This window comes from Lepidochelys olivacea (assembly GCF_965140295.1).
Source record: "Lepidochelys olivacea isolate rLepOli2 genome assembly, chromosome: 13".
Classification (NCBI taxonomy): domain Eukaryota; kingdom Metazoa; phylum Chordata; order Testudines; family Cheloniidae; genus Lepidochelys; species Lepidochelys olivacea.
In genome coordinates, this window is record NC_140423.1 from 1,280,179 (window position 1) to 1,295,133 (window position 14,955).

The 14,955-nt window shown below is 56.1% G+C and overlaps 1 protein-coding gene across 2 annotated transcripts; it reads right to left on the reverse strand.

The window, feature by feature from the left end:
- Positions 1 to 9,135: 9,135 nt before the first annotated feature.
- Positions 9,136 to 14,551, reverse strand: LOC311529534 (WAP four-disulfide core domain protein 18-like). 2 transcript variants are annotated; one of them, XM_084645512.1, is made up of 4 exons: positions 14,457 to 14,551; positions 13,762 to 13,905; positions 13,229 to 13,363; positions 9,136 to 9,446 (listed from the first exon to the last, which is right to left on the reverse strand). In XM_084645512.1, the coding sequence occupies exons 1-3, from the start codon at positions 14,530 to 14,532 to the stop codon at positions 13,230 to 13,232; spliced, it is 354 nt and encodes a 117-aa protein (XP_084501638.1). In that variant the 5' UTR covers positions 14,533 to 14,551; the 3' UTR covers positions 9,136 to 9,446; position 13,229. The 2 variants fall into 2 exon arrangements, with proteins under 2 accessions (XP_084501638.1, XP_084501639.1); XM_084645513.1 differs by having other exon boundaries at positions 9,445 to 9,580.
- Positions 14,552 to 14,955: the final 404 nt, after the last annotated feature.

Sequence of the window (14,955 nt, forward strand, 5' to 3'; positions counted from 1 at the left end):
GTCTGTGAACAGCCTTGTGTGCTGGGACAAGGGGAGAGAGGTCCCAAGCTGTGTGTCTGGGAAAGGAGAAAGTGTGTCCGGCTCTTCTTTGTCTGTGGAGCAGACAGAAGGGACCTTTCAGCCTGTGATGGTTGAGGGTCGTGTAGTTGACTCAGAGTTGGTTCAGGATTCAGCTAAAGCCCAGGAGGGGAAGGGTCCTAAGTTTGTGTCTGCTTGGGAGAATGGCCCTGTAACTAGGTCTCATCCAGTTAGTGTCTATGTAAAATCCCAGAGCCCAGACAATTCTGGTGCTTGCATTTTGCCTGTTGCTAGTGTGTTGTTGGAAAGGGTGTCGCAACTCTGTCTAATCAGGGTGAGATCCTAGCCAGGGCACAAGGAGAGCAGGAAGGTGATTTGATTGTGTTACCTACGGAGGGTGTGGAAACCTGTCGCAAGAAGGAAAAGATTCCTGAACTTGTGTGTGGCAAAGGGAAGGAGAATGCTTCTAACCTTTTATCTAGGAAGTCTGTAAGTGTGCCCGAAAGGGGATTGTGTAGGAATCCGCTGGATGGGCCAGAGGTGATTCTGGATGTAAGGGAGACCCAGAAAGAGTCTGTTGTTGCTCAGGACAGTGTTCCTCTAGAGCAAGCCCTAGGTGAAGAGGGTAAGGGCAGAATTTCTGTGAGGGGTGAATTGTTGCATAGAAAAGCCCTAGGGAAAGGAATCCTCATGGAGTCTTTGCAAGCAGTTTACTGCAACTGAAGGGTGTGAAAGTGATTTAATCAGGAAAGTTTCAGTTCCTAACAGCCAGAAATTTTCCGTTGTGAATGGATCCACTGACTTTCCTGTTGAAGGATCCAGTGTGGATAGCGTTGAGAAGGTCTCAGATGGAGTGAAAGCTTTTCAGAAAGTTAAACAGTCCGATAACCAAGTCGCTGTGTTTGGCCAGCTTGTTGGGGAGACAAGGTTGTTGAGAAAGGGGTGTCTCCATGTTAGTTCTGTAAGTGAACAGTATGTGACCCAGGTCAAGATGGGGGCTTTTAACCAAGAGAGCCTGAATTGCAGCCCTCCAGACTGGAGCGCTGGGAGAAGACCCAATCCCAGTTTGACCCCCGGGGGTTTCGGGGTGGCAAAAGGGCACGGGCCGCATAAACCTTCCCACATGCGGCATATGAGTGCTATCGACCACCCCTGACCTAAGGGAGGGCGTGAAACTGGAAGGGCCTGGTGTAACTCCCACCAAGGAATGGGAGAGATGCTGGGACATCCATGGGAACGTTGGTGGCTTCGAACTTCCCCAGGTCACGGGCTAAAGTGACCCCACTCAGTTTGGTCACGAAGCAGGGAGAGATGTGATGAAGTGGGACTGTTCTTAATGTTTCCTCTGAATAGTGTGGGAGTGCCTCAGTTTCCCCTATGCAGTTCTTAAGTGTCTAGGTGGTGGGGTAAAGGTGTATGATCATTGCAGAGTCCTAGAGGGCAGGTGTGTGCAGGGGTCTGGACACAGAGAATGGCCGACACCCTTTTTCCTGGCAACTGATGGCCTGGGCCCTTCCCCCCTGCAAGGTGAGAGCTAAAGGGTTGGAGAACAAAGGAATCCGGTGACCTCCTGGCCCGGGGAAAGGGACAAAGCCAAGAGGAGCGGGGGCTGGAGAGAGTTTCAGTTGGGGCTGGCTGGGACATGGAGTGAAGTGGAGAAGTGGTTGTCTGGCTCACTGCCCCCCAAAATGGACCCAGCTGAGGGGTCCTGTTCTCTGCACCTACAAGCTCTGTGTTAGACCATGTTCCTGTCGTCTAATAAACCTTCTGTGTTACTGGCTGGCTGAGAGTCACGTCTGACTGCGAAGTTGGGGGGCAGGACCTCTGGCTTCCCCAGGAGCCCCGCCTGAGCGGACTCGCTGTGGGAAGCGCACGGAGGGGCAGAGGATGCTGAATGCTCTGAGCCCAGGAAGGTGGAAGCTGTGTGAGCTGTGTGTCCTGAAGACAGGCTGCTCACAGAAAGGAGACTTCCCCAGAGTCCTGCCTGGCTTCATAGGGCACAGTTCCAGAGCATCGCCCGGGGACTCCGTGACAAGAAGTTGCTTCAGCTCAGGTGGCAGGGGGCTGTGCTTGGGGAGCAGGAGGCTGGCGTTCTCGCCCTCCCACGGTGGAGCTCGGTGAGACAGTGTGACATGGCAGCCACGCTGCCCCATTCACCACCCGCCCAGGAAAGAGCCATGAGCATGACGCTCTTGCACCTGCTAGCTTTAAAGGCATCCGTGTCAATCCCTCTCCCCCAGGAGCATCAGCCTGGGTTTGCTGGAGGGTGAGGGGCACTCAGCGTCCGTGGCCAATCGTGCCTGGGCCTTTCTGCTCCAACTGCCAGCAGGGGGCAAATCAGTGCCAGGATGGGGCTGTGTTCTATCAGGTTGGTTCATGTGGGCCACCGGGCCGGATCAGCACCCTCCCCGAACTGGAGTAGCGCACATAGCAGCTGTGTGGTTCAGTTCGATTCCACTTTGGAGTCCTTTTTGCCCAGTCTGAGCTGGCTGGAGCCTCTCCGGGAGAGTTTAGGGAGGCCCTGTGGTATCTCAGCAGTTCCCCGCGGGGCCAATCGTCCCCCAGGATCTGGAGCTACAGCCAGCTTCAGATAGTCCAGGTCACATAAGTTCCCCTGGAGAATCATCACCCACTGTCCTAGGCTTTTGATCTCTCTGATCCTCTCTGGAAACTGTCTGTCCCGGCATAGGCGTTAACCGGCCCTTCCAGGCCTTTGAAGTGCTGTCCCATGCCTGGGGGTTTGGAATCAAGGAACAAGAGCTTCTCCATCAAAGCACCATGCCGTCTGCTCCCCAGCTAGGGGGGCACCATCTCGGTGTGCCCATGCGCACGTGGCGAAGGGCAAAGCTAGATGTGGCCCCTTGTGTCCCACGGAGCAGGATGCGGCTTCTGGCCGCCTGGCCGGCTCATTTCTCCCTGCAGCGGAGATGCTCGGCTCAGCTTTGCTGAGGGCTTTGGGGGCAGCGTGGTCACCCATCTCGGGAGGCAGGGAACGACCTCGGGCTGGGGGGCACTTCGGAGCCCATGGCTGACGGGACGTTTGTCGCTGACTCCAGCTGGGCCTGAATTTGGCTCCTCCGCCATGTGTGTTGAGGATGACCGCCCCTCCAGACCCTCCGGGGTCTGGAACACATGACTTATGAGGAGAGGCTGAGGGAGCTGGGATTGTTTAGCCTGCAGAAGAGAAGAATGAGGGGGGATTTGATAGCTGCTTTCAACTACCTGAAAGGGGGTTCCAAAGAGGATGGCTCTAGACTGTTCTCAATGGTAGCAGATGACAGAATGAGGAGTAATGGTCTCAAGTTGCAGTGGGGGAAGTTTAGATTGGATATTAGGAAAAACTTTTTCACTAAGAGGGTGGTGAAACAGTGGAATGCGTTACCTAGGGAGGTGGTAGAATCTCCTTCCTTAGAGGTTTTTAAGGTCAGACTTGACAAAGCCCTGGCTGGGATGATTTAACTGGGAATTGGTCCTGCTTCGAGCAGGGGGTTGGACTAGATGACCTTCTGGGGTCCCTTCCAACCCTGATATTCTATGATTCTATGATTCTATTCCTTGTCCTGCAGCCACCAGCAGCACAGCGGACATGCTTTAGCAGCGCTCACGGTGCCTTGTGCTTTCTGGGACATCTTGAACTCTGTCTGTCGGTCTGACCACTGCGCTCAGCTCCCATTCTGCAGACACGAATGCACGTGCTGCCTGGTGCACCCGGGAGCAGTCCCACAGGCGTCACCACCCCAGAACATCTGTCCTGGCCAACCTCTGGCTGTGTCATTAGAGCCACAAAGTGGCAGCTGTTTATCGAGGGGAATAAAGCTGCTGATGGAAGCGGGATGCAGCAGGAGCTAGACTCATCATCCACCAGTCGCTGGAGTGAAACCAGCCTCTGCGAGGTGCTGGTCCGGTACTGTGGCGATGGGAGAGGTGTGAAATTTCGGGGCGATAGCAAGGATGTTAGCCCGTGTGCTGAACGGGAGGGTCTCTCTGGATAACCCCAAGCACGGCACGGGCACAGGCTTCCCTTGCAATACAAACCTCAGCCGAGGCAAGTGACTTTTTGATGAGTCTGAGGTGACAGGCTCCCATCTGCCTCCCTGCCCAGGGCAGGCTGTCTTCACATGTCAGCCAGCAAACATGCTTCTCTCTAGCATCACGGCCAGCCCAGAGCACCGGGGCCATTAAACCGAGAAGACAATAATCGTAACACCCAACGGGCAGGGCGGGCCCCCAGTAAAGCAGCCACGTGTACATTGTCTGTGACGCAGCCGGATGAGCATTTCTCCCCCACCCCTGCACGGCTGTCGCCCAGCGAGCAGGGTAGGGCGAAGGGCCGGGAGAGGCTGCACCAGGCTGGCCTTGTGCTGGGTGTTGCCCGGGCGGGCGCAGGCGGCTGCAGGCTGTGAATCCGGAACACGGGAGTGATGCTCCTCTCCCGTCTCTAGCCTGGCTCAGCCACACTGTCAGCGAGCAGGGTCTGCGAGGGGTCGTCATGCGAAGCCAGGCGCCCCGGCAGATTCCCTCTGGGTCCCCATGCAGCAGTCACGCGGGGGAAGCTCCCTGAAAGGCCCAAGCGGCTGTAGGAAAAGCAGCACCAGAGTCTTCCAGCCAGTAATTGGGAGCATCAGAGATGGGGGCACCTCCCGCTGGCAGCGAGGGCTCAGCCCGCGGGGAGCTGGGCCGCAGAGGGCAATGCTGCAGCCTTCCAGGATCTGCGTGCTAGCTCCAGAGGAGGGCTGGCAGGACCCGCATCTCGGGCGGAAGGAGGGGCCATCAGGGAGCTCAGCTGGGCAGGGCCCAAGCACCTCCAGGCAGAGGGATTTTGCTGGATGGAGCTGATGTGGGGACCGGGCGCTGCTGAGCGGGAAGCACCAGCCTGAAAGCTGAGCTCTGGGGCCCACATGCTAAAGGCAGGGAGCCTGCACGTGCCCCAAGGGAGCCCTGCTCAGCAGAGCGGAGAATGCTGAAGCCCGCGTGTGGCAAAGCCCAGAGCCCGGTGGGAATGTGGGGAGCAGGAGGGATAGGAGATGGGACAAGGACGTCCTCCCAGCACTGTGCAGAGAACTGGGTCATTGCACTCAGGTGGCAGCTGCTGGGGGCACTGCACTGGTTGGATGACAGTGGGTGTCTCTGTATTGCATGGGGGGCTGGTGCAGTCCCAAGGGGCTGCATGTTTGTTGGTGCCCCAGTGGGCAGCTCAGAGCTGCTCCTTACCCTGCTGGGCTGGAGTGAGGAGCAGGGTTTGCAGAGTGAAGAGGGTCCCCTCTGCATTTTGACAGGGAGGTTCTGGAGGGAAAAGTGACAGGATGCTGCTCTCCCTGAGCGGCACCTCCTTGTGTCTGAGAGCGTTTCCCTGAGAGATGCGCCAGGCCGTGCCCACGCTCGTCCCAGCACGGGCCTGGCCTCCTCGCCAAGTGCCTGCAGCTCAGGTCCATCCTGCTCCTCTCTGCCAAGTGGCAGCCACGTGAAAGTCTCCCTCAGCCTGTGCGAACTCCCCACGCACATGTGGCAGGGGCGTGCTAGCGAACCGTGGCCAAGCCACTGCCCAGGGCCTCTGCTGCTGGATGCAACTGTCTCCGATCTGCAGCATTGCCAAGGGCTCTGCATTTTGTTACCAATGGTACAAAACTACTCAAGGTAGCTAAGTCCCAGGCAGACTGCAAAGAGCTACAAAGGGACCTCACAAAACTGGGCGACTGGGCAACAGAATGGCAGATGAAATTCAGTGCTGATAAATGCAAAGTAATGCACTTTGGAAAACATTATCCCACCTATACATATAAAATGATGGGGTCTAAATTAGCTGTTACCACTCGAGAACGAGATCTTGGCGTCATTGTGGAGAGTTCTCTAAAAACATCCACTCAATGTGCAGCGGCAGTCAAAAAACTGAACAGAATGCTGGGAATCATTAAGAAAAGGGATAGATAATAAGACAGAAAATATCATGTTGCCTCTCTTTAAATCCATGGTACGCCACATCTTGAATACTGTGTGCTGATGTGGTCGCCCCATCTCAAAAAAGAGATATTGGAATTGGAAAAGGTTCAGAAAAGGGCAACAAAATTGATTAGGGGTGTGGAACGGCTTCCGCATGAGGAGAGATTAATAAAACTGGGACTTTTCAGCTTGGTAAAGAGATGACTCAGGGAGGAGATGATAGAGGTCTATAAAATCTTGACTGGGGTGGAGAAAGTAAATAAGGAAGTGTTATTTACTCCTTCTCATAACACAAGAACTAGGGGTCACCAAATGAAATTAACAGGCAGCAAGTGTAAAACAAACCAAAGGAAGTATTTTTTCACACAACGCACAGTCATCTTGTGAAACTCCTTGCCAGAGGATGTTGTGAAGGCCAAGATTATACCAGGGTTCCAAAACGAACTAGATAAGTTCCTGGAGGACAGGTCCATCAATGACTATTAGCCAGGATGGGCAGGGATGGTGTCCCTACCTCTGTTTGCCAGAAGCTGGGAATGGGCCACAGGGGATGGATCACTTGATGATTCCCTGTTCTATTCATTCCCTCTGGGGCACCTGGCCCTGGCTGCGGTTGGCAGACAGGACACTGGGCTAGATGGGCCTTTGGCTGACCCAGTCTGGCCGTTCTGATGTTTGTATGGGTGAGTCGTCTCTGGCAGGGCTGGCTCGGCAGCACCCAGAGAGGAGGTGGCTGTGCTGGGGGTGAGGGCATCCCAATGCCCCTTGCAGCGTGAAGGGTGGATGCTGGCACTGAGGGGCAGGGCTGGCCACAGGCTCAGGAGCAGCTGTGTGCTGTGCCAAGGCAGTGACCCGTCGTGTTCCAGGCACAGTACAGCCTGTGAGGAGAGTCGCTCTGCACCGAGCCCAGCCGTCCCCGCACTGAGATAGCAATGGCTGACTGAGCACAGGCCTCGTTAGTAATTAGCTCTTCTCATGTTCAAAGCTCCTTTTGAGCACTAACGAGGAGATGTGGAGCCATTGCACCGGGGTGGCACCTGCCATGGCCAGTGCACTAGGCAAACAGTCACCCTGGCATGGAACATTCTCTCGGGGAAACTGAGACTCTCAGAGGGGAAGGGTCTTGCCCAAGGCTCTCGAGTGAGTCAGAGCAGAGCAGAGCGGAGAGTAGAACCCAGGCACTCCAGGACGCCCGGCCCCCTGCTCTATGGGCAAGACAAGGCTGTTAAATTGGCTCGCCCGTCCCACTCCCCTCCAAGCCAGCTGAGTGGTAATGAGATGCAAACATCTTTATAACCCTTCCCTGCACCTGAGCTGTTTGGTGTGAGCCACAGGTGGCTCAGGGACTGATAGAGGAGCTCGACCCCTGCACCAGACTCAGCACATGGGTTGGGTGGCTCTGGAGGGGCCACTCAGGGTCTTGCTGGGCCCTGAGGCTGTCGGTCAGGTGAGGGGACGTCTCCTCCAGGCTGACAGGGCTTCTGGAGCCTGGGGGATTTGACCCCACAGCTGGACTTGCTCATTCCCTCTGGCATTGCCAGGACACTGGGACCTGCTGCGTCTGGGCTGGTTCTTCAGACCAAGCACCAAAGCCTATTTAGCAGCCCCATGCGCTGAATGAGAGGGAAGATGCTTCTCTGCCAGGCGGCGGGCTCCTGGCAGCCCCTGGCCTGGCGTTGGGATGGCTGTGGCAATGCCTGTGGCTGCTAAGCATTTGTGGAAGCCCCGTATTGCCTCTCGGGCGGGGCTGTGTTCAGAGGCAGAGAGCAGGCAGGAGGCTGCTGGCCGGGGTGTCTCTGGCTGGGGGAGGGGGAGTCTGACTGGCCTATGCAGGACACCAGCGAATGAGCCTGGACCCATCCCTGAAGGGAATCCTCTGGGCAAGCGTCCTGAGGCTGATACCCCAGCACCATGCGCTCGCCCGTCCAGTGCTGCAGGCCAGGTTTGCTCTCCATACTCCCTCCCGTTACAGGTTTGCCGTTGGCATTATTTTCCCCGGATGCATTAGCTGCATTTGTCCAGGTCCCACCCATGTTTCCTGCTTCTCTCCTGCCCTCCCCGCTGGGGCTTGCAGCTCCCCACGTTTAGCGTCAGCTGGCAGTTCACTTGCGTGCTACCCCGTCAGTATGCCAGCCAGCCTGGACTGCCGTTCCGGGGCCCAAGTAGGAGGCACTGTTGCATGCTGCCCGGTGGCAGGGGTGGGGTGGGGGGGTAGACAGAGCGACTGAAGTCCCTTCATGCCCAGCTGGAGGAGTGAGCACGTTGGCGCGGAATGGCTTGGTCTTTAGAACATAGCGCATGGTTCGCTTAACTGCCAGCTGCTTGCAGGGGTTTCTCTTTGTATGGGCACCCAGATACCCTATTGCTGGGTGCCTGTAAGGGGGTATATAACTCTGTCCTGGTCTGGAAGGGGTTAACTGGAAGCCAGGGGTTTAGGTGCTCCTCTGTGGGTGTACGGGGGGGGAGGTTAGGCCTGGGTTCAGCATTTAAAATCGGAGGAAGCCCACGGGTGGGAGGAGGAAGGGGCATGGAGCAGAGTGAGCTGGAGCCTGCCTGAGCCCTTGGGTGAGGGGTGGAGCGTGCCAGCCCCTGGGCTGTGGGGCCAACTGAGGCTAGACAGCCGGGCGGTCTGCAACGGCGACGGCCCCCTGCCATCAGGTGGTGACCGGCCAAAGGTTTGGTTGTTTTGTCATTTCTGCTGAACTTGGGTAAATGATGCTGTGGCCCTGGATGGGACTGACCCCTGTGGAGTGGCCTGGCCAGAGGGCCAGGGACTCCGACGCCGGGCAGGTCAAAGGGCCGTGGGGGAAACTGAGACAGAGTTGCTGCGTTGCTATGTCTGCCACAAGGGGGCGTGCTGGAGCTGCACCTTTGCTGCTGTGCCCTAGAACGAGCAGGAGGGTGAGAGAGAGGCATGTTGTTCTACAAGGGACTGGGGTTGGACTGAGCCCTGGGTTAGCTCTGGGGGCCCTGGGGCTGGTCTCAGATCGGGTCAGCCCTGGAGCACGTTGCTCTCTGAGTGAATTTTCTCCCTTTGAGAGCTGTGGCTCCAAACAGGAACATCAGCGCAGGCCTGGCCTGGCCCAGCCGGGGGTCTCATGATGGGGGTCCTGGGAGCTGCGAGAAGTGCGCGGGGCACCAGCCCAGGCTGCAAGCTGCGGGGGATAAAGCAGAGGTGGGTTAATGAATCACACGTTTATTGAGAGAGAAAAGGTTCTTTGCAAAACACAGTGGCCTGAGCTGGCCAGAGAGGAACACACCCCAAGGCTGCAGGAACAGCCCCTGGCTCCCTGGCCAGGGGCCCCAAATTCAGGACACAAAGCAGTCCCTCAGGAGGGCACCCCCGAAACAGTTAATGGCGGGCAGGGGGTGCTTGGGAGATAAGCTACCAGAATGGAAGAGGACTGGGCCAAGGAGCATCTTCCCCAGCCCTTGTAACAGGTGGATCCCAGGGCACCAGCACTCACAGGCCTGGGGAGGGAACACAAGCCCTGGAGAGAAGGAGGGGACATGAGTTAGAGACTTGAATGAGCCTGAGTTCTATATAATGGCCCCGGCCCCCACGCTGTGTTCTGCTCCGTTCCGCGTCCACTACTGCAGCATCCGACCATCCCGCAGGACTGAGCTAGGAGACATGACAAAGTGTGCGTTCAGTGGCGTTCCTCTGGGGATTCGCTGCCTGGGCTCCCCAGAAACCCAAGCCACCTGCTTTCTCCCCAGATTATAAACAAGACAACTGTTTTCCTTCTAAATCACATCTAACAGGCTAAGCTGTATTGTCCCAGATACTGCACACCTCTCTGCCCTGTGAATCAAACTCTCTCTCTGTACATTTCAGAGCAGCAGCCGTGTTAGTCTGTATCCGTAAAAAGAACAGGAGGACTTGTGGCACCTTAGAGACCAACCCATTTATTTGAGCACGAGCTTTTGTGAGCTACAGCTGCATCCAGTGAAGTGAGCTGGAGCTCACGAAAGCTCGTGCTCAAATAAATTGGTTAGTCTCTAAGGTGCCACAAGTCCTCCTGTTCTTTCTCTGTAGATTGTCTCTTGTTCTATTGTAAGCCCAAAATTGTGAAAGGCAAGTCTGCACTCAAACAACATCTGGAGTGTATCCACTACATTTACAAGATGTTAATGGATTTTGCTTGTTTTCATGGTAGAGGACGGCTGCACTCTCGAAGGCAGAGGCACTGGATAGCTCGAGAAGGAACCTGAACAATCTAATCACCAAACCAGGGTACAACTTTGAATTATTAAAATAAATTGCTTAAAAGGGTGGAAATTTCAATGAATAACATGAGCTAATTCTGAACTACGGCCCTTGAAATGAACCAAACCTCAAAAGCCTCTGCTGAGAAAGATATATGACGAGACAACTGGCTCTGTGGATGAGGGGAAAGCAGTGGACGTGTTATTCCTTGACTTTAGCAAAGCTTTTGACACGGTCTCCCACAGTATTTTTGCCAGCAAGTTAAAGAAGTATGGGCTGGATGAATGCACTATAAGGTGGGTAGAAAGCTGGCTAGATTGTCGGGTTCAACGGGTAGTGATCAATGGCTCCATGTCTAGTTGACAGCCAGTATCAAGCGGAGTGCCCCAAGGGTCAGTCCTGGGGCCGGTTTTGTTCAATATCTTCATTAATTATCTGGAGGATGGCGTGGATTGCACCCTCAGCAAGTTTGCAGATGACACTAAACTGGGAGAAGCGGTAGATATGCTGGAGGGTAGGGATAGGATACAGAGGGCCCTAGACAAATTAGAGGATTGGGCCAAAGGAAATCTGATGAGGTTCAACAAGGACAAGTGCAGAGTCCTGCACTTAGGACGGAAGAATCCCATGCACCGCTACAGACTAGGGACCGAATGGCTAGGCAGCAGTTCTGCGGAAAAGGACCTAGGGGTGACAGTGGATGAGAAGCTGGATATGAGTCAGCAGTGTGCCCTTGTTGTCAAGAAGGCCAGTGGCATTTTGGGCTGTATAAGTAGGGGCATTGCCAGCAGATCGAGAGATGTGATTGTTCCCCTCTATTCGACATTGGTGAGGCCTCATTTGGAGTACTGTGTCCAGTTTTGGGCCCCAACCTACAAGAAGGATGTGGAAAAATTGGAAAGAGTCCAGCGGAGGGCAACAAAAATGATTAGGGGACTGGAACACATGACTTATGAGGAGAGGCTGAGGGAACTGGGATTGTTTAGTCTGCGGAAGAGAAGAATGAGGGGGGATTTGATAGCTGCTTTCAACTACCTGAAAGGGGGTTCCAGAGAGGATGAATCTAGACTGTTCTCAGTGGTGGCAGATGACAGAACGAGGAGTAATGGTCTCAAGTTGCAGTGGGGGAGGTTTAGGTTGGATATTAGGAAAAAAATGTTCACTAGGAGGGTGGTGAAACACTGAAATGGGTTATCTAGGGAGGTGGTGGAATCTCCTTCCTTAGAGGTTTTTAAGGTCAGGCTTGACAAAGCCCTGGCTGGGTTGATTTAGCTGGGGATTGGTCCTGCTTTGAGCAGGGGGTTGGACTAGATAACCTCCTGAGGTCCCTTCCAACCCTGATATTCTATGATTCTATGAAAGTGACTGAATAAATCTGTTCTACACCAGAGTCATCTAGTGGGTACAGAGGGAAGCAGCAGAGAACTGGAGAGCTGAAATCTGATCACCCAGATGGCAAGTGGGCACTAGCCATCAGAGGGGGCCTGGCTTCCCCTCCCCCAACAAGCCCTGGAGTCAGGGTATGTTAAGCTGAGGTCGCCACTGGGCTCAGGAAGTAGCTGCAGAAGCCCGAGTGGGACCAACAGCTGCCAGGAGCAGCTGTGTGGGAAGGACTCTTCTCCCAGCCCCGGGTTAAGAGAATAAGAAGTGAGATTTAGGTTGTGTTTCCTCTAATATCAGAACTGCAGGTTTCTTGCTAAAGCCTGGGCTGCACTCAAAAGTCAAATTGACCCTGCTCTGTCACTCCGGGTGTGAAAAACCCGCACCCCTGAGCAGCGTAAAGTGACCTAACCGCGGTGCAGACAGCGCCAGGTCACTGGGAGAATTCCTCCCTCGACCTAGCCACGGCCTCGCGGGGTGGTGGATTCTCTGCCCTGTGGGAGACCCCTGCCCTCGGTGTAGGTAGCGTCTGAGCTGAAACGCTGCAGCGGCTCACATGCAGACAAGCCCGAAGTCTATGCTCCCTAGTGAGACCGCAGGTAACCTGTGATAGATGTTAACTAATGCTGTATGCAAGCGCACCAAGCAAACGGGCCTAAGAGATTTGAACCATAGCTTTAAGCAATTGCTTTTGATATTCTAAACTCGCCCCTTTTGGACCCATTCATTCTAATAGCAGGGACCACACTCTTCAAAATGCCTGAAAGAGAAGTGCCTCCTTAGTCCGCGGAGAAACACTGGCCGGGCGATGAGTGTGTTAGACCCTACCGAACTGGCAGTCATGTGTCAGTGCAACAAGAAATCTCAGTGATTTGCATTGTTCTTTGGTGCACTTGTTGAGCCTCAAGCCTACGCTCTGACAATTGCTTGCACGACTGTATTTGTGTTCAGCCCAGGCCCAGAGCTTTGTGCCCGCACGTGATTGGTGAGCTGTCGATGGCGAACTGGTGCCAGTCTGTCGGACGGTTAAGAATAACTCAGTGCCTTGGTGTGAGAAATCCTGCCCAAGTTAAATGGTGAATTTAAATTAGTAAGCTCCCTGGACTCCCTAAAAGGGTGTTCTCCTACTAGAGCCTGTGCGACTATCCCCCATCACACGGACCCTATTGGCAAGCCTAGTTTGTTAGATTTCAGCTTTAAAAAATCTAACCAGCCCCTCGGAAAACTCCTAAGGTGCCCCCCGTTCAAGCTTGTCACCGGAGGTGCTGAGTGACGGGCTCACTGTGCCTGGGCCCTGCGTCTCATCTCTGCTCTGCACTGCTGCTCCCTAGAGATGCTCTGAATTCCAGGGTCACCACGAGAGCGCGAGCAGCTGCCGGCCCGGGGAACCCAGAGCTGGTGCAAGTGGAGTCCAGCTGGTCTCTCTAGGAACGCCCCGGCCAAGGCTACAGCCTGTAACTGCCCACAGATGGGCCCAGCCAGGAGAGAGGAATCCACTTCTGGCTTCAGCTAAGACACCCAGCCCTGGGCAAATTGGCAGGTCCTGGTTTCTCAATGAGTGATCCCGACTCCTCCCATTGTCCATTAGCCCTGGAGGTGGAGTTGTGGGGTCCTGTGATTGGAACATCCCCAGTGTCCGAGCCTGGGGCAGGGCTCCGAGCAAAGCGATTCCCCTAATCCTACCTCACATTACTGTCGTGCAGACGTGGCCACATCCGTTGCTGCAGCACTTCTGCCTCCTGCGGCACTGCGCATCAGAACTGCACAATTCCACACAAATGCTGACGCCAGCTGGCCTTGGACAAACGCCGGGTCTCCCTGCAGCACAGAACAATCTCCTGGCAGTCACACCCCCTGGAGACACCAGCTCAACCCTACCCGCTCCACGTGAGGACGCAGGGTGGGTGTGAGCCAGGGTGTGAGTGGGAGGGAAGTGGGTCGGGCTAGGGATGAAGAGATACCCTGCCGCCTGCCCCCGGCCTCGTGAGCTGGGAGCTCACCATAGGGGAGAGGAAAGAAACCACCCCATCCAGTCTGAGTAGAGACTCTGAGGCCGGTGGCTGGGGGCAGCGGGATCATCCAGGGCTGGTTAATGGGGCTGGGGTCCTGTCCCTTCCCTGAGTGACCCCAACCTCTCCTCCCTGCTCATCCCCCCAAGGTGCTGGGAGTGTCCGAGTCCAGGGCAGAGTCTGACGTGAACCTGGGTCTGACCTCACCTCGCGGTCGGGTTATTGGTGTCATGCAGACGTGGCCACACCCATTGCTGCAGCACTTTCGTCCTGGAGGACAGGAATCGTCCCCCCGGCATCTCTCCACACAGATCCCTGGGCCTCGGATGTTGGGGCAGTCTCCAGGTCGCACTGCAATGCAGAATAGGCACACGGCAGTCAGGCAGTATCGTCCTAAAGCTGCCCTGACTCTGTCTCCGCCTCGCTGCATAGCTGCTGCCTAGGACAGGCCCCTGCCTGCAGGCTTCCTGCTCCGCACTTAGAGACCTGGTACCCAGAGCTTCCCGCCGCTATGCGGACTCCGGTGCCCGCTCGTCCCTTCACCCTGGTCGAGGGCCCCAGCCTGCTGCTGAGCCTGGAACGGGTGAGGAGACCTGCTCGCCAAACCCCGCATGCCGCATGCAGCCAGCAGGACTCACCTGGCCCCACCGAGGAGGTGGGGCGCCTGCCGGCTTCTGGGAGAGGAGAGTCACAGAGCCCAATGGCAACAGAGCCCTGCCCTGAGCCCTTCTCCTCCCAGCTGCACTCGCGGGGCCAAGGCCAGGAGTACCAGCTGCTTGCCCAGGGCAGGCTCCCGTCGTACCTATGAACAGAGCAGGACAGGAGGGGACGCTGCCACCATGGCCTGGGCTGGGCTGGCAGGAGGCTCCTCTCTGCTGACCTGAGCTGCTCTCTCTACTCACCTTGAGCAGCCGCAGGCGGCAGCTGGGCCCAGACGGCCAGGAGCCCCAGGAGGAGGACGATGGCCCCTGACTTCATGGTGCTGCCGGGAGCTGGGTCTGAGTGCCTAGGGCTGAGCCGGGCTGGGATTTAAACCCTGGCGCAGGCGGGGCTGGGTGGGAGAGGGAGGGGCTGGCTTGCAGCTGAGCAACAGGGACCTAACTTCCTCCTGACTCCATTTCACAGGAGAACTTGTGCCGTAGCCCTGAGGGCCTGTCCTGTCCCTCTGGGCAGGGCCGGGCTGTTGAGAAATCGCCTTGAAAGGCGGAGAGCCCAAAGCTGTATGTGGGGAGATGTTGCCTGCGCCGTGTGGGATGGGGCTCCCCCAGAGAGGGTGGCAGGAGCAGCTCAGGGGGGTCCCACCATGTTCTGCTCACCCCCCAAGCAAGGATAACTGTCCCTGTGGGGTGGGCTGGTGCCTGGATGGGCAGCTCACAGATCCACAGGCTATGTCCACCCTTG

Bases quoted from the DNA above. Each gene is read 5' to 3' on its own strand.
- LOC311529534 (XM_084645512.1), bottom strand. From the start codon at position 14,532: ATGAAGTCAGGGGCCATCGTCCTCCTCCTGGGGCTCCTGGCCGTCTGG. The intron at 13,906-14,456 runs GTGAGTAGAGAG...TCTGCATTGCAG, and splicing joins GCCGCCTGCGGCTGCTCAAG to TGCGACCTGGAGACTGCCCC. The intron at 13,364-13,761 runs GTGAGGTCAGAC...TCTGTGCTGCAG, and splicing joins ACCAATAACCCGACCGCGAG to GGAGACCCGGCGTTTGTCCA.